This window comes from Trachinotus anak, unplaced genomic scaffold (genome assembly GCF_046630095.1).
Source record: "Trachinotus anak isolate AG129_WGS33_773 ecotype Australia unplaced genomic scaffold, CSIRO_AGI_Tana_v1 ptg000028l, whole genome shotgun sequence".
NCBI classification, from domain to species: domain Eukaryota; kingdom Metazoa; phylum Chordata; class Actinopteri; order Carangiformes; family Carangidae; genus Trachinotus; species Trachinotus anak.
The window spans coordinates 12,542,015-12,560,855 of NW_027273879.1; the positions used below are offsets into that span (position 1 = coordinate 12,542,015).

At 39.0% G+C, this 18,841-nt stretch overlaps 1 protein-coding gene across 1 annotated transcript in view; it reads left to right on the plus strand.

Annotated features, from left to right (window-relative positions):
* Window positions 1-18,841, plus strand: part of nsmfa (NMDA receptor synaptonuclear signaling and neuronal migration factor a) — a 41,454-nt gene that overhangs the window by 18,052 nt on the left and 4,561 nt on the right. Inside the window, 9 exon segments of the mRNA XM_071466439.1 lie at window positions 5,426-5,478; window positions 7,780-7,869; window positions 11,415-11,545; window positions 12,130-12,213; window positions 12,436-12,469; window positions 13,791-13,861; window positions 14,096-14,175; window positions 15,053-15,155; window positions 18,148-18,223. Of these exon segments, the coding sequence (XP_071322540.1) occupies window positions 5,426-5,478; window positions 7,780-7,869; window positions 11,415-11,545; window positions 12,130-12,213; window positions 12,436-12,469; window positions 13,791-13,861; window positions 14,096-14,175; window positions 15,053-15,155; window positions 18,148-18,223 (722 nt within the window).

An 18,841-nucleotide genomic window follows, 5' to 3' on the forward strand; every position in this document is an offset into this window, starting at 1 on the left:
TTTGGCCTGTTTATTGGATTTGTTCACACCAAGAATAATACACCTTAACACCAACCTATTTCATTAAGGGGAAATGTTATTTTGGGGAAATTTTACTTGTTATTTTCCTCTACTTGCCCAGAGTCAAAGGACCCACTGTAGGGTATCGTTGAACACACACACCATTATGTTTACCGTGGCTGGAGATGCTGTATCTCTAGCTGTGTCTCTGTTATGGATAATCGTTAGTCAGCTTCACAGTATTGTTGGGTCACACCTTTCATGGTTAATGACAGTTAGATCTGCTGAAGATGAAACCACACATCAAAAGTGATGCATTTCACAGCAAGTTTGACACATGCAAGTCCAGCGTGAACCCAGTGGAATCACTTTCTTTCTGGCCAGGTCATTTTCAAAGTTTCACAGTTGCTGACTGAAATGAATGTTGGGCAACAACAACTTTGCCGTCTTTGCTATAGACATCTTGCAAGTGGATTATAGCTTTAACATACAAAATGTATCTGTGAAAACTGAACACCAGTCTGTGAGTCAGGTGCATCAAACCCACAGCACTGGAGAATATACACTTTGAGTGGAGCTCCTAATTGAGCCACAGACCTCCAGTTGCTGAATTAAACTAGTGTAAGCCAACAACTCAACATATCTTTAAGCCAAACGTGAGGATATACAACAAGTATCCACCACTGATTCTGGGAAAGTATGAAGAATTACAAAATTCCCCAAAAATGAACAAATGCTTTAAGAATTACATCTCAAGTGGAACGACTAAGAAGACACATAAGGTCATAAGATCATAAGCTTCTATTGTAAAATGGATTATGTCACATGCAGAGTGGCACATTTGTTGCAGGGGTGAACAGAAAAGAAGATTTGAGCTGGTGATGTGATTTGACTTTCTGGTCTTTATAAGTCAAAGCTAGCTGCTGCCTACCTACAACAGCCTTCCCTTCACAGCCAAATAACCCTACAGCTAAAAGCCCTGGCGTCAGCCTCCCTGCACTGTCCTACCCCTCGCTACGCCAGCATTCTCCCTCTCTCATCCCTTTAATACTGTGCCACGTCCTGGCAGGGCTTTCCGAGGATTTGTGCAGAGAAAAAGGAGAGAGAGGGAGCAGGATTCGGCAGAAGTCATCCAGAGGTACGAAGCGTCCCCTGCCAGGCTGTGCTTTGCTTGACTGCAGTTTGAGCTCGTTTCTGGCTACAGTTTCGTTGTCACTTATCTACAGCCGTGTCTAATCTGACTAAGCCAAAGAGTCAGAACGTGGCACTTGAAGGTGTGAGGACGTCAGCAGCTTTAAATAGGACCGAAAAGGATCTGCTTACTTGATGCCCTGCTACAGTGCCCCAATTTCTGGGCCTGATTTGTACTGCCAACAGTGAATCGGATTTTTTTATTTCTAGTCAAAACTTACAAAGGTCAAAATGGATACATACTGTATGGGTGGTAAAAAAAAAAAAAACCTTAAAAAAAAAAAAAGATAACTGTACTCATATTGGTTGATAAGTCACACCCAATCTGTATGAATGAAAGTCACTGGAAACACAGAGTGAGATTCTCTAACACTTGGAGTAGTAATGACATCAGTAACAAGTTCAGAAACCATCTCACTCAGGCCCAGATGCCCTGTCACACAGGGGCAGATGGTCAATGTGACACTATGCAGTACATCTCAATTCCTTTGGCATCTCAGTGTCATCCATCTGCAGTGGCAACGTTATTTATGTTGTGCTTGTTACTCAAAATTAGTGATTTGAACATTTGGGAAAAAAATAGCAGAGCAAACTTTTAGGAACAGTTCTGCTCCCCTGTTAAATTCCACTGAAAAACATCCTGCATTCACCGGAAACTATCTCTTCAGGAAAGATTATATCTTATCACACTAAGGCCACGTTTATCTTCAGGGAAATTGCTTTCCATTATGGTCTTTTATCCTCACTAAACTTAGTGTTTGACTATTTAATAACAGATTAAACAGAAAGACCAGTGAAAAAACACCATGGTCTTGTGCTACAGTATGGACCAGGGAAATTAAAAATAAATAATTAGAATAAATGTTTTCCTGATTTGGTGAAAAACTTTTTCTCTGTAACTAACAAACACCAGAAAGCTTCTTTTCAGAAGGCACAAAGCTTTTGTTGTTTGTGCCACTTCTAGATGGCCAATGTTAAAGTAATAAAAACACTAGTGTGGCCGAAACGCCAAGTTTTCAGTGTATCTGCATTAATATAGACATGGCCAAAGCCACAGAGCTGTGCAGAAATTATTCCTTTCATACAGAAGCAGTCTGCAGTCAGGGCTTCTGTCAAGTGAAGACAGAGGATGATCCTCATCCCCTCATAGATAAGACTCCTGCTGTGTTTGCATTGGTGGAGTTAATGTACTCAGTTTTGCACTGTGTGTAAATCCAACACAATAATGAAGACGAGTTTAACTATAGTAATAAGCAACAACAACACCCAAAGTAAAAAGTAAAAGAACTGTTTCAGCAGTGCTGTTAATCACCACCTGTTATCTCAGAGTGCTTTTCATCATTAAAAAGCAGATTTTCTCTGCACTCTTTGATCTGAAATGTTCTCTTTCCTTTTTATCATGCATTACTATTGCTGAATAATGAGGATTTTTTGAAGTCTGAGTTGCCATAGGTACTGCCTCTCTGAATGATCCTTCTAGCTGTTGTTGCTTATGCAGTTCCTCTTTTTGTATGTTAAACTAAACTAAATACAACATTGTCCAGGTGTGTCCAGGGAGGAGATACTTTCTCATATCTGCACTGTTCCACAAACTGAGCAGTAACTGCATCACTAGAATCAGTTCCTGGGCAGAAATACAGTTGCTAACCAAACATATTTACACCAAAAAATGACATATGATTTTGAGTACTACTTCCACATTCACAAAATACACAAAACCCTATGGGCAAAAAGACACATATAGGACTAAGACACTGTACTTCATTAAAAAAAGAGAAGAGGAGAGAGACAGTAAGACACACAAAGAGTGAAAACAACAAAAAAGAGGAACAAATCACTTGTAAGGTAGCAGAGGAACAGAGACAATGCAATGAAATAATGCAGGTGTGATCACAATGGTTTTTCTCATCCAAATAAAGCTATTGAGAATATTAAAGATGCAGTCTGTAAAGAGCATCTTTAAAATATTGATACATATTTTATGTTATCAATAATTTAGGGGATAGTTAACTTAATTGAAATTGTATTATAGTGGTAAGCTCATAGCAGAAATAGTAGATGGAACAGGAGTAGGCTGTAGTAAATGTGCCAACAGAAGAATAAAATATCGAACGTGTAAATAGGTAAAGGAAAAAAATAGATGGAAATGAGTTCCAGGGAGTTACAGAGAGAGCTGAGGCAGGGGGAGGGAGGACCTGTCAAACTGTCTTCAGATGGAGGTGGACATGGTTTCTCTCACATTTTTTCTCACTGTGTAAATCTCATTAACTGTCTCCACACCTCCCCACTGTGGGCAGCTAAGGTTTAAGCACGGGGCATTCAGTGTATTATTGTGTTTAAGATCTCTTTATCAAAGTAAAAAGGAACTGTGATGTTGTAAGGTAGCTAATTTGTAATTACTAGTGATATATTTGCTCCTTTTCAGCCATGTTTTGGCATAATACAATTAGATTGGGTTGTAGAATTACCAGTGACATCCATGGTTTGACGTTGCAAGTTAACCCTTGTATTGCTGAAATCTATATGGAGGTAAGCTAAGGACAAATATACTCCAAAGACTATTTATTTCCTGTTATGTTGCTTCTGTATTTATGTGCTGCTCCACTTCGGGTAAACACACAAACCGTAAACACACAAACCATAAACACACAAACCATAAACACACACACACACACACACACACACACACACACACACACACACCACATGCAGAGATTGTTAATCATGAGTACTGACTGGTAGCTTGGTGCACCACTTCTGTGTGTAGATGTGACATGGGAGGGAGGCAGGAAGATGAAAGGATGTTTATCTGGGGCTCTTGCATAGAACATCATGTCAGGACTAGCAGCAAGTCACAGAGAAAAAGAACTACACAAACCCTATAGGTTTGTTGTTATTAAAGACACTAAATGGATTTCAGGTGGAACATGGTAATGGAAAGCCTTTATGTCTAATTGCCTACAGACTACAAATACATAGTTTTGTGATATGATTGCAAGGAGGTTTATTAATAAAAAATAAAAAAAAAGATAAATCAACATTGTTTTTGTCTGAATAGTACATTTATTTTGTAATGTAATTGAACACACCCCAAGATGAATCTGATAAATGAGTATTACTGTTTAATGTAAGTAAAAAAGAACAAAAACAAAACACTGCTCACAGCAGCATAAAACAGATCTGTAGCAGTTACAATCTTGTTCCATCAGTCTGCATTTTTAATATGGATGTTAGCCAATGATTAGGCTCACTGAAATATAGTAGTTTAGGTCTTTACCAATACATCTGAATAATGAGGATATGAAAAAGCCTGGTTTGTGGATCCAGGTTTTTCTTAAATCAAGTGTACAATCAGGTAACCATTAATGGACTCAAAGAGAGCCTGACCTTTGTTCCCGGCTGATCGGTGTCCAACACTATTGCCAGACTGCAAAATCCTGCATTACGTTCAATGATAATGTAAAATTCCTGCCTTCCTCAATATCACTACTTGGCAACTTTGGTGCGTTTTATTCTCCACACCTTAACATTTTCAAGTTGCTACATAAGGGGCACACTGCTTCGTACAATGGTGCTGAAAGGCACCGGTTGTAAATCATGAGGAGTAGATTCATCAACACGGATGTAATTCCCAGAGATATTGGGCAGATGTGTTGGTCTTGCTTACTTCAGTCAGCATAAATCTTAGTAACTGTTCTTTAGTAATCAAAGGCTTGGCCAAATTACACTTGTGTTGACCAAAACTGCCATCAACAAAAGCAACAGCTCATCTGCTTCCAGACGAGTAAAGGAATACCAACACACCAATGTGCACCAGTTTGGAAAAATAAACCTCCTCTAACTTAGCCTCTGTTGTGGATGTGCTCAGAGCAGGTCCTTCAGAACCTACCAAAGACAATACCAGGGTTTCCCTTTGGCTGTCGTTACATGAGTGAGTCTAAAAATGTTCACTATAGCAGCTGATGAGAAGAGATATTTTTGTATTGTGGTACATGACACCCACATCAGCCTTGCGACCAGTATTTTCCACTCACACTGACACGGAAATGTGTATATTTACCTATAATTATCTCTTTTTCAACCTCTTTTCGAAATAGAAGCTTGACACTAAACTCCTCTCTTTTTGTCTTGCCTTGCTTTATTTCCCACCCACCCCTCCCTCTTTCCTCTTTACATTTTGGTTCTTCCTCTGTCCTCGGTTATCCCTCCTCCGCTTTGATTTCTCTACCCACAGGAACTTCCGGAAGCATCTTCGTATGGTGGGCAGCAGAAGGATTAAAGCACAGAGTGAGTCAGATGTTTGTGTGTGTGTGTGGTTGATATGTTTGCTAAAACCGACTGTGATGTTCACACCGCCATCATCCGTGTTTTCTTTTTTTCTGTTTCTGGTGCGTTTTCTGCATGTGTGTGTGGCACCGAGTTCTGCTGCTTTGCTGGGATTTTGTAACGCTCTGTGGCATTTCCTCAAGGATTATATGTTTATCAGTGTGTTTGATAAGCCAGCGATATGGGTCTATGCATGAGTGTGTGTGTGTGTGTGTGTGGGTGCATATGTGCGCACAGTGTGTAAGCCCTAGTTGGTCTCTTCCTATTGCATCGCTTTGAATGTTTTTCTTTTAGTTGATTGTAAAGTTTCAAGACAAGGACACTAATTGATTTGTTTTAGTAAAGTGAAGTGAAGTGAAGTGATGATTAGTAGTGCTGGAGGTGTGTGTATCTGTGCGTGAGTGTCATCGTAAATCTATAAGACATCAGACAACAGCTTTGTTCTGGATTATATGTGGATTCACTGGGAAAATGAGTGCAGTTATGTTATGTTGATCTGTTGGCTTGTCCAGTGTTTTTAATGTTTAACAAAAAAAAAATGGTCAAGGACAAAGAAAGGGTAACTTTACCTCTCTCCTAATGAATGAAAATCCACCTTACCTTTTCATTTATTGTCAAACACAGTACAGATGCAGCGTTTAGGTGACAAGAGGCTTTAAAAAGGGCAAAATTCTTATGACAAAATATACAAAACTTGGTAAATCAACTAACACACACACTCAAAGATCTTTTCTTCATGACCTTATCACAAACCAATTGTTTCATATTCCAGGACTTAAGACTCAGAGCACTCCAGATGGCCAATCTGGAAAAGCTCTGGTTTTTCAACAGTACTTGACCTTTTGCAGTGAAAATCATGGAATTTGTCAAGTTTTGTTGAAGTCTTTATTCTCTAGACCAGAGGTCAGAATGGAAATGAGTGTTTAAGTGGCTTATGATTATGTCAGGTGTGTAAAAGTTTGGCAAAATAAACGGACCATTATCACAATGTTTTGAATTTGAAAACGGAGGTTGTTACTTCAAGATGAGAGTCAGGCCCAGTAGAAGTGGGTTTTGTTTTGACCCTGAGCCCAATTAAAACCCAAACATGTCACCTATCACTGCAGAGACCAGCTCCCCAATTTGTGCCTTGGCAGATTTTTGCAATGAAGACACTGCTAAAGTCCAAAGTCTAGTTGATGCTGACAGTAATGTCAAGTTGTTCCTCCTCTCAGACTGTCCCTGCTGTGAAGAGGAACTTGTTCTCCTGGAGCGAATTCCCTCTTTAAATAATTCATTCTTCTTGTATCTCTGCATAGCTTTTGGTGAACTGACATCCCCCTCATGGTCACAGAATTTGTTGGCAAGGCCACAATGTTCGACACGTCAGTGAAGTCCAGTGGCCTGCTGTGACTTTTTCAGATAGTCAAGCACAGCTGAAGAACTGAACCAACTGGCTTGTTTACCTACTACTGCTACGTCCTAACACTTGAGAAGTAAAGAAGAAAATTTTCTAATGGGCAGGCACAGTTTCCACACGCATCTGCACAAGCGCACTTGTCTGTAGCTAGCTATTGCTAGTCAGAGATCCCTGGATTATTCACAATGTACATATCATATCATAACCATATCAATCTGGTTCTGACTATATAAATCAAACCTCCAGTTAAGAGTAGTAGTGATGTTGGGATTGCAAAATAGGACATAACATTTTGATATGATTACCAAGGTTATTTCTGAAATGAATTGTACTTGAAAAGAACAAGTTGTTATCAGCAGCTAAATGAACACAGAAGTGAGGATACAGCAGAGAGAAACTACAGAGGCCAAAAAATATTGCGTCTTGAGGGACAGTGTTGATTAACTGTGTCAAACATTCAAGTTTGTCTAAAAATATTGTAAGAGCACAGTATTTACTGTCCAAAGCAGATGAGTTGTAGCTCAGTATATCTGTGGATCAACAACAGTCCTTTTAAATCCATCCTCATACAGGCAGGAATATGCAGCAGGATGTATAAGTATGTAAGATATATGATTGTTAGCGTACTGTACGTCTGTGTTTGTTGGACAGTTTGTATACGCGGGCATTTGTTTGTGCGTTCGTGCAGAGGAGGGATGGCACTGCACGCACACTATATTTGTGCACTTGTAGCTGCATCCGCCTTTGCACTCTTATGTGTTTTAGGTGGTGAGTGTATAGAGGAATCAGCCAGTCTGTGGGCTTGTTAGTGTGTGTGTGTGCGAGTGTGTGTGCGTGACTATCTCTCCCCCCACCTGCACTAGCATTCGCTGAGCGTAGATCGAAGAGTTTCAGCCGTTCCTGGAGTGACCCCACCCCTGTCAAGACTGACTCTCCTCATGAACCCAGAGAGAGTGAGTTAACACAGACTCATGCACATGCATGTACACACACAGGCGCACACACACACACACACACACACACACACACAGAGCCACGCCGATGCTGACACGCAGTTTCTTAAAACTGCTGTGGGTAGACAAAAATGGTGCAAATTAAAGCTTTAACTCTGAGGTAACCAAATCACATTTACAAACAAAGAGTATGTATGTATGTGTGCTCATTCATGTGCTTTTATGTGAACAAGAACAGAACAAGTCTTGAAAGCGTGCAATGACAATCTTGTGAAAGTATAAGAGGTTTTACGTTTGCAAGAGTTATTTTATCAGTAAATGTGAGCAAGCAGCAGAGTTTTTTTTTTATGTTAAATAACGTCATGCTACTTCCAAACGTGGTCAGCTGACACTAATGTAAACTAGATATCATCAACACTGCCAGATACAAAAATGTCCTGTTTAAGATGTCTCGCAAAAATTGCACATTCTGGACTATGTGCTATGTGTGTAGCCATAAATTACTGATGTGTCCCTTTGTGCCCTCACATCTCGACAGGCAGATTGATTACAGGTTGAGTTTGCTCTGCACTCACTCAGTACTTTTGTCATTAATTAATTTCCATACACAGGAGGCTCATATGGAGTTGAAAGCCACTTAGCAACATTTGTCAGCCATAGAAAAGGGGCTTGGAATCAACAGTTTGATATATGAGCACGAGCCAACTTAACAGTACAGCTGAAATGAGGCCACTGCTTCATTGCCCTTCATGAGGGTCAATAAGAAATCATAAAAATACTTTAAAACAAACACAAATGGCATCTACAAATAATAGGGATGTACCGTGTAAAGGGTGACAATACTGACAAAACTGGCAAAGGCTAAACTAATACTATGTACAGGGAAGTACAAATTCAAAGTACATGTCGTCTATTCACTACTTTCATTCCACTACATATCAGTAGGCGAACAGTTTTTCCATGATACGCATCTTTCATTTAAAAACTTGCAGACATCTCACTGCCAATATTAACCAAGTTTTACATGTAAGATTGAGTCATTAAATAGTTTTCTATTGTGATATTGCTAATTTAACTGTAATCATTTAACTGCAATTACTTCTCACACGATTCAAGACTGGAAAGCAGCTGATGCACCCTGTGGTGTTTTAGTTACCTGAAAGTTAAAGCAACTTTTCACAAGTCTTTGCCATTTTCTCTGCAGCCTGTACAGACACATGCCAAACAGGACATGTGATATAACAGAACACTGTACTGTATGTACTGTTGAGGTGACATTTTGTCGTCACAGTTTCACAGCTCAGTTCCTGGTTGTGACAGATCAAGAACAACTAACGCAGAAAGTCTGCCGCACATGAAACACAATCACACGTACAAACTGACTGTCTCTGCTGTTGACTCTGACCCTGTCCGTCTGTCTCCCTATGACCGTGGGTCTTTCTTCAACTTTGTGATGCTCTCTCTTTCTGTGAGTATGTCTTCCAAACTGGAGTGTGTGTCCCAGTCTGAGCGTGTCTGCCGGTTCAAATGTTAATGCAACGTGTGAGGCGCATCTCAAATGTTTCTAAAAGGCTACGAACACACAATGTTTGCATGGGCTGTTTGTCTATGTCGATGTCTGCATTTGTGGTTTTATGTTTTTTCTTCACTTCCATCGTCGGTGTTTCTGTGTATCAGAGTGTGATGAAAGATAAATGAACTGTTGATGACAGTCTAATGGTGTGGTTGATGCCTCAGTCTCCCTCTTTCCTCAGGGAAAGGTACTGTTCTCTGGAGGAGTGACATTAATTGCTTGTCATTTCTATTTTTTCACCTACTGTTCTTCTTCAGCTCTCTTTTTCAAACTGCCATTTCCCCATTGGTACATACAGTGTTTTATTATATTGTTTACAGAACCTATTCACTAAGTATTTCAGCTAGGGCCTTACTGACACTAGAGTTTTTAGGCAGATATTTGAGATATATATTTTTTAATCATAAACACATAACATGAACAAATAAAGGATCAATAAATATGAGAATGGCGTCATACTATAGCTTTGTTATACAGGATTATTTTACAAGCAGGTATGGGCTGTGTCTGAAATAGTGTAAATATGAACAAATACAGATTAATTACACAATCTAGTACTCCAACACATTTATATAATACACTGTTGGTTGCAAATATAAATAAGAACACACATACAATATAAGGCAATAATAAATGCTATAATTACCCCATGCCTTTAGATCACATAGTAATTAAACTACAGTATTGGAGTATGGTAATTTAGTTAATTAACATTCAATGGGAAAGCACTTAACCTAACAAGGATTAAAACTATTTACAGAAACATATGTGGAATAATTATCAAGTGAAGAAGTAAAAAGTGCGTCACACGCGTTGGAAGGGATCAAAGAAATGCTGACAGCTTGTGTTAGCAAACACCTGTGGCTTGTTGGCTGAAACAATGAACTGGTAAATATGAATCACTTTAGTGGGTCTGTAGTCATTGTAACGTTGAGTATGTCAGTGAGCCATGTCAGTGAGTATCGGTAATATTATTAGTTACAGCTGCATCTTCCTGCTATGACATTAAAAACTCTGCTGTTAATTAGTTGTATTTTCTCCTTATGCTAAAATAATAATGTGCTTGTCGGTTCTTTACACTGTAAATCATTTTAAGTTTGTTCAAAGTAGAAATGCCCCCTGCTGCCTTAGAAATGTGACATAACTGAACTCAGTTAAACTTTAAATATAAAGTTCGGCTTTGTCAAAAACTTAAGAACTTACAACTGCAGCTGTTGAAGCCGTATTGTACCAGAGTCAGTACAAAAACAACATGAAAGTCCATTAACATTTAAATTATCAGTGATTAATGTTTAATTATTAATGGTTAGCACTGTTTTTATTATTCAGAAAAGAAACAACCATGACATACCTTTCACACATATTAAAGATTTACAATAATAAATCCTCCTCTAGGTGAGAAATTAATCAACAGTGTTTTCCTGTTGCTTTCTTATTGTGTCTATCAAATTAAAAGGTGAAAAAAGTGCCAAAAAAGCTATTAAAATAGAAATAAATCAACTGCTAATTCATTTAATCAGAGATACCATTTAATTGATAATTTTTATAACTTTTAAAAATATAAATACACTATCATATACATTATAATAACATGCCAAAGAAACATGACCTGATGCTGTATAGCACCTACTCCTCTTAGAATAGCTGTGTAGTTTTCATAATGTACCTTGGTTGATGCCAGAAATCCTACTGCCACACTTACTATCAGTCACTCTTTCTTCTGCTTCTGCCAGCTGTCTCTGCTTCTTCCTGTTCCATCTGTCATTTTCTTGTCACCACCATTATTAACAGCTCCATCTGTTTCCCTCTCCTCCACTCTCACCTTTCTCCACTTCCTGGACACATCCTCCCTTCACTCCATTTTCTCTTTCTCCGTCACCTTTCTTTCCTCCCACTCCAATCCAAAACACTTTAGCCTAGACCTTATTATCTCAAGTCCTTTTCCTCACCGTAGCGCCATATTCTCTCCTAGGCGGAGACCTGCAGACCTCCTGTGGCACCCTGGATGAGGGAGGCCTTGATGACACTCTAGACTGGGAGGAGGAGAGAGAGATGGAGCGGCTTGCCTGTGAGGGAGACGACTTTGTACCTCCCAAAATCATGGTAAGAGATCAAGATCTTAATGATCTGCAGATTGTTTTATCAAAATCAAAGGCCTGTAATTGAGGCATCAGATGAGGAGTCAGGACTCATCAACCGTCACTTTACATTTTTAATCTGTGAAATTACCTCACAATGAACAGTTTCATGGCTCTCTCTCTCTCTCTCTCTCTCTCTCTCACACACACAGAAGTGAATGTGTTGTATTAACCTTACTTTTGGTGTTGTTGGTCTGAATTAATTAGTTTTCCCATCTTTAGTAAATGAGGCAGAGTAAAGATCATCAGTTTAGAAGGAGTACATATTTGAAGATTGGTCTAAGCTGAAACAGGTTTACTCTAAGCACTGTGACATGATATTCAGGTGACATGCTTGGCTATTCTCTACTGTGCATATTATCTAGAGCTGTACTTTCCCCTGCAGGAACGAGGAGTTCCTGCAGGGGAAAGAACAGATAGAGTTTGTTCTTTTCCTTTTTCCTCTTCTCTTTCACTGAACCTGAAACCCCCATCCCCCTTCCCCCATTTTTCTGACATCCCACCTAACCAATCTCTCCTCTTCCTCCTCTGTTTCTACTTCACCTTTAGCTGATCTCATCTAAGGTCCCCAAGGCAGAGTATGTTCCCACTATAATTCGCAGGGATGACCCCTCCATCATCCCGATCCTCTATGTGAGTCAAACACACTGAAGCATAGACATGCTGCACAGAAAGATGCACACTACATGACAACCCTGTCTCACGCTTGTAGCTACATGGACACACCAAGTATATCAGTTATTTCTTTTAAAAATGTGTCATCTGATAAAGACAGGTTTCTCTGCAGTCTTCATACTAAATTTGTATTTTAAAATGTTAAATGTTCATGCTTGATGTGAATGCCTTTTTCCTCAGGACCATGAACATGCAACTTTTGATGATATTTTGGGTGAGTATGTTTGGATCTGCCTTTTTGCCCTGTATTTATAAGACCTCTACTATTTCCTTTTCTTATTAAACAAAAACTATAAGTGATCAACATACAATAAATAGAATAAAATTGAAAAAAAAGAATATTCTATAAAAATATAAACGTCGATATGAAATATGAAAATGGACACAATTGCAAACTTTTATGCAAAAACATAAATGCAAGACTGGTGTCCAATTGATGGACATTGTGTCATAAAGAAAACATGAGTTGAACTAGTAATAAGTAATAATACAAGTTGTTTACTACAAAAATTAGAGCCATATACACAAAATCTGCACAACAACCAATGTATTTAAGAGTATTAAAAGATGCAAAATCCAGAAAGGAAAATCACCTCTAGTCATGAAGCTGAACTGTGCAGCAGTTTGCCTGCAGAGTGCAGGCTGAACTCTGACTCATACTGTGGGAGTTAAAGGTCAGGAAGACAGCTTGAAGCTAAACCATACCTGCAAATCTTAAATGTCCAAAAAATAGCTGATTAGATTTGACTAATATGGTCTGTTCATTTGGAACCAGCTAGAATCCTCCAAAATGACTTCATTTTTGGTTTTAAAATTGGTTTCTGCATCCTCAAAATGACCCTCTGTTGCTTATAACATAAAACCCATGCATGGAATAAAGTTCACACAGAGTAAGTGAAAGGATGCCAATGCATAATTCACACATATAGATTTCCCCAGTGGAAAATTTTGCCGTCTTTGTCTCACAGAAATGAATCAGCTCTTATTCGGGGATTACTGCATTCTGACCTGTTTCTCTTAAACCTCCCCTTAGGTGAAATAAGGAGCAAAAGAATAGATCAAGACCCTAGAAATCAATCCTGTCCAATTTGAGAATAACAGGAGAAACACAAAAAAAGCAGGAGTTCTTTTGCTGTGTTTATAGGCCTTCATTTGATCACAATCACAATTTCAGGTGTTGTGCAGGCTCATTCATAAGCCAATCAAGTTTTCTTTAGGGTCTTAGGAGTTGATCTTAAGAGATATGAAAAAAATTGTCAAAATCCTATTGATGTTAAATAACGATGATGTTGATGAAGTTTACACTTGAATTCAATTTAAACTGCATTTTCTGTTTGTGTCTCTGCTGTCTTTTACTACACCTGCACTTGAACTCAACCTCCAGAGATGAGGTTTCCTTTGTGTTCACTGTTCACATGTATCTCTCCACCTCTCTGTACATTTCTCCTTGTTTTTTTTTTTCCTTCATATTCCTTTCTCTCTCTGTTCTTGGTCCCTGTCATTTACATCAATCCGAACCTTTTTCTCTCACACAGAGGAAATAGAGAAGAAGCTCACGGCTTATAGGAGAGGAAGCAAGTTCTGGAGGATGCTCATCTTTTGTCAGGTGAGGAACAAGGGGGCAAAAGGAAAAAATAATAGTGTATTCCTTGTAGAATAGGGTTCATTTGGGATGTATGGGGTTATGTGTTCATTCATACACTGCATATGGATTAACCTGAATAACTTGCTATACTGTGTTAAATGCCTGGATTTGGTATCTAAGCTTTTAAGATCTTCATTAGGAGGAGGCAAATTAGCAGTTCTGATAACGTGTTTGACTCTTGTGTGTGTTCCCTAGGGAGGCCCCGGTCATCTGTATTTACTGAAGAATAAAGTGGCAACCTTCGCTAAGTTAGAAAAGGAGGAGGACATGAGCCAGTGAGTAACCACCGGACCTCTGGATCCATGTCTGTATTTGATGTATAATAGTTTATGTCACCTGGAGCCTCTCCTATCGTCAAGTATCATGACAACACACATTTTCCATGTTTTATAACGCACAGTGTTGTTACTTTACAAGACATAGAAAACATGACCGAGAAGGACCAGTATTTCGTGATTAAGACATATTTTCACTGAGCCTTTTATTTCACCAGTAATTAGAATAAGGGCTGAATAAAATTAAAGTTCCTCTCACAAACACCTCTATCAGAATAACCTGGCTCTTTCCCATTTTATTTCAAAGGGAAGGGTTAAACCTTTCCATTATGTGTTCAAAGGATCACAGATCCTGAAACAGATTTGTCATCTAAATGCTCTTTGCTCTATTTTGAGAATATTAATACTTTTCCTGTGAAAGCTCTCCCACTTGATTAAAATCAGAGATATTCCACTGGGACTTTGCAGTGCTCTCCACACATTTGTTTGTCAGTTATGAGAACGATCTATTACTTTTGAGTGGCGCATCTCTCCCAGGGGAACCATCTTTGAATATGTGATGTTTACTTGTTTCAGGAATATAAACACAAGACTCACCTTCTGTTCCACAATTCTCCAAGCCAGATACTCTGTTAAAACAGTTGCTTCAGTGCAAAAGCACAACAGTAAGCCAATAAACAGTGACAAGTGCTTGACGCAGAATATTTTAAAAAGTTACACTTGGAGTTTGTGTTTTAGATATGCGTTTTTTCTCACTGCTTGCTGTGGTGCATGTAAAGAGGACAGGGTCATTTTATTTTTGCTCCTGTTTATTTAATTTCATGGGATTTGTCAAAGTTGGCCCATCACTGTAACTGCAGCCTTTGTCTTTGTTCAGATTCTGGAGGAGGCTCAGTCGCTTCATGAGCAAAGTCAACCCAGAACCAAACCTGATCCACATCATGGGATGCTATGTCCTGGGCAACCCCAATGGAGAGAAGGTATACAGACACTAACGCACAACACATAGTGTACACTCAAGCACAGAAAACCTTAACTCACCGTTTTCCATATTCTATTAGCAGGTTTTCACCAAACAGGACTGAAAAAACACATAAATTTTGACCACTAATATAATTTAAAGCCATGTTATATATTAAAAAATTGATATAACAATTGACTAACAATCTCATCTGGGCTTGCTACCATGGTACCTGTTGGCTCACCAGGTGTGCTACTTTCTAGTGTCATCACAACAGTCATTAGCTGATGTGAAGTAGTTTAGTTCTGTTGTTTCTATCACTGTTTGTCTGATAATCAGCATTTTATCCTCCTGCTTCTCTCACTTTCTCTCTCTCTTTATTGGTGGATATAACTGTGACACTGCACCTCTCTCTACCTGGCATGAACAAATAATAAAACACACACAAATAAGCTGGGAGACGCACATGCACACAAAGACACACACCATAGCCAGCAGTGTTTGTCTGACCCAACTGTCTGTTCCAGTCATTTCTGCCAAAATGCTTTGTTATATAAAGTGGTTCTCTCTGGGGCTGATGGACAGTCTGGTAGTCTGCAAAACAGACTGCACATCAGTGATATCTCAACCCCTACAGACAAACACAAATGCAGTTGTTTCAAGAGGGCATAGATCCAAAACAACCAAATGGGTGCGTCTCTCTTTTTTTCCCCCAATGGTTTGCCATAGCCCCAAGAGTGATATCTTCACACTTGTCAACTGTGGTATTTATTACACCACAGTTAGAAAATACAATTAATGAATTTGGCTTGTAAATCTGCAGAAGCCACAGATTCACTTTTTTAGGAGGTGGAAACGTAACCTTCAGTGACCTTGTTGTTTTGCTTTTCATTCTGGTCAACTACAAACTTGTTTATCCACTGGCAACTACACTACATGGTCAAAAGTATGTGGTTTGATTTAACTTTTTAAACATAATGTATAATTTCCACCAAACAAATACACAACAGCACACATCACTCACATCTTGCCTCTGTTTAGCAGAGTTTAAAGCTTGATTTGCTATTCAATCCATTTTTAAACAGTTCAAATGCTGCTCTCCAGGCAGCACAAAACAAATGGCATGTTGAGCTAAACCTTCCTAAAAACAGGTTTGAAAGCAAGCCACAACTTCATCCACACCCTCACTCACTGATGTATGTTCATATTCTGCATACAAATATGTGCAGTTGTGCTTGGGGGCGTTTAAATCCTGATATAATGTAATAAAATGTAGATTTAAGCTCATAAATATTGACATGAGCCTGCAGCTTTGAGTGATAGAGTGGGTCGACTTCATTGGAGAGGTAAATTAAACCACCCCCACTCTGTTTGAAAAGTAAAATCATAATGCATGATTAATAAAATCATTCAGCAAATATCAGAGGGATCTCATCTGTTAAGCTCAACAAAAGCTGATTTTGTAATGTTAATTCTCTCTGTAGCCATTTTCATTGTAATGCAAGTACCATGCTGTCATCACAATTATACAGTATTTCTCTCAGTTTTGGATTTCAGAGGAGATCCATTTACATGAAAGCGAATGTGATGGAAACAATACGTATGAAGGCAAAATGAACTGGCTGATAAAAAAGAGAGGAAAAAAAAAGATGATAACTGGAAAGCACTATTAAAACTGCTGTGTGAAATGTGGACTACAGGCGGCACTTAAACCATGTAATAGTTTTTGGAAACACAGTTTGGAAGCTGGGGGAGTGGAGACAAAAGCTGGGAAAGGAGAACAGCAGGTGAGCAGGCCAGAGAGGCAGTGTGACCCATTTTTCAGAGATTTTCTAGCGCATTTTGGTTTTGTCAGCACAAAATGTGAATCAGTCTCAGCAATAACAGCCACAAAATGCTTGTAAGAAGCCACCCAGGACAGAAAGAAATCTACCCAACATGCAACACATTATTTGAGATTTGTTATTTGCCTGCAGCTCTCTCTGCACTACAGTCAAATCATGCTTCACGCGTCTCCCAAACCTCCACATCTGGCATCTAGCCATTTTCTTTTATCTTTTTCAAAGGACTGCAAACACAAGGAATGAAAGCTTCTTTTTCTTTACCACCTCCATTTGAACAGCATAAAGTGAAAAACAAAGGTGAATTTGGCCTTTGATTTCTCTGACAGGGAGGTATCGTGATCCCTCATGACTAAATCCAAGCAAGAAATCAGGGAGCTTCAATTTTAATGTGCATAACAACACTCCAGTAGCAACGAAATGCAGCAGAGACAACTGAAAAAAACTGTTGCACAGCTCACATTAAACAGCGATCATGTCATCAGGGCTGCAACTAACGGCTGTCTTCACTGTTGATTGATACTTTTTTTTTTCCCCCTCGACTGGGTTTGTCTAAAAATGGCCATCACAAGCTACTGGAACTGAAAGCGATGTCTTCAAATCGCTTAAAAGAATAAAATTAACAAATTCTGTCCTTTTAGAAATAGGAACGTACACATTTGATGGTTTTAGTTGATGAATTTTCTAACTGACCAATTATTTAGCACCTAATGTTTTGTCAGATGAGAAAAAATCCTTACAGGATTACAAATGCAAGATACCAGGTAGCACCTCAAATTCTTCCTTTTAACATATCAGTTAGTTGTCTGATTTTAATCTTCTTTCCTGTGATTTCCTGAACATGAGACTGTAATGTGGGACATATTACTCTTCTTTTCATAAGCCATGTTGTTTCATGAGAATACAGAGAGGTCAAAGCCAAGCAGGAAAACTGAAAACCTTTGCGACTTATACTCTCCTCTCTTTTCCTGTCCTCTGTGTTACCTGCACAGGAAGAATGTGCATACGTCTCTTTGGCAGTAATGAGCTGGATTCATTGCCGTCGTTGTACACGTTTCTGTGTTAGTGTATGAGTGCCTGTTGTGTCTGAAGATGCAGACTCCCCTGCTGCGAGCGTATCCAAGTGCAGTGGGATTAATTGGTGTTTGCTTTCTTATCTCGGCCCAACAGCTGTTCCAGAAACTGAAGAATCTGATGAGGCCTTATTCTGTCGAGTTTGCGTCACCGCTGGAGTTGTCCGCACAGGGTGAGTCTGAGCAAACACACTCAAACATGGAGAACACAAGGACATATGTATATGAAAGCAAATACCACATGTCCAGCATTAACATATGCAGGAGGAATTTTTTCAAACAGCTGTTCCCTTGTTGAAAAATCTAATTCATTTCTTCTTCCTTTCAAATATGTTCATCCTGTTCTTGTACACACTTTCTCTCCATCTTCCTTATCTGCCCTATTTGGGTGCTGCTTTGATATGGTATCTCATATTTTGGTGTGAATTTGTTTTTTTATATAATGCAATTGATCCAGATCATATAGACTTCACACTATGTGCACAACACCTATCACAAAGGAGAAAGTATTCCTGTTACTTTGCACTTTTTTAATCCCACTCTTCCACTCCCAAGCTGCATGTGGGAGTAGGACATTACATTGAGCTCCATTCAACACAACAGTCAGTACAACAAAAGACTACTCTTGGTCTATAGGAAGAACTTATCTGTTGCATCCAGATCCAAACTTTCTCTTCTTCAACCATGTTCCACAGTGACATGTTCTTTCTCCCCTCCTGTACTCTCAGTACGTCACCTGCTACCTGTCCATTAAGAAGACACCATCATCTGCACTCCTTAGGATTTCCAAA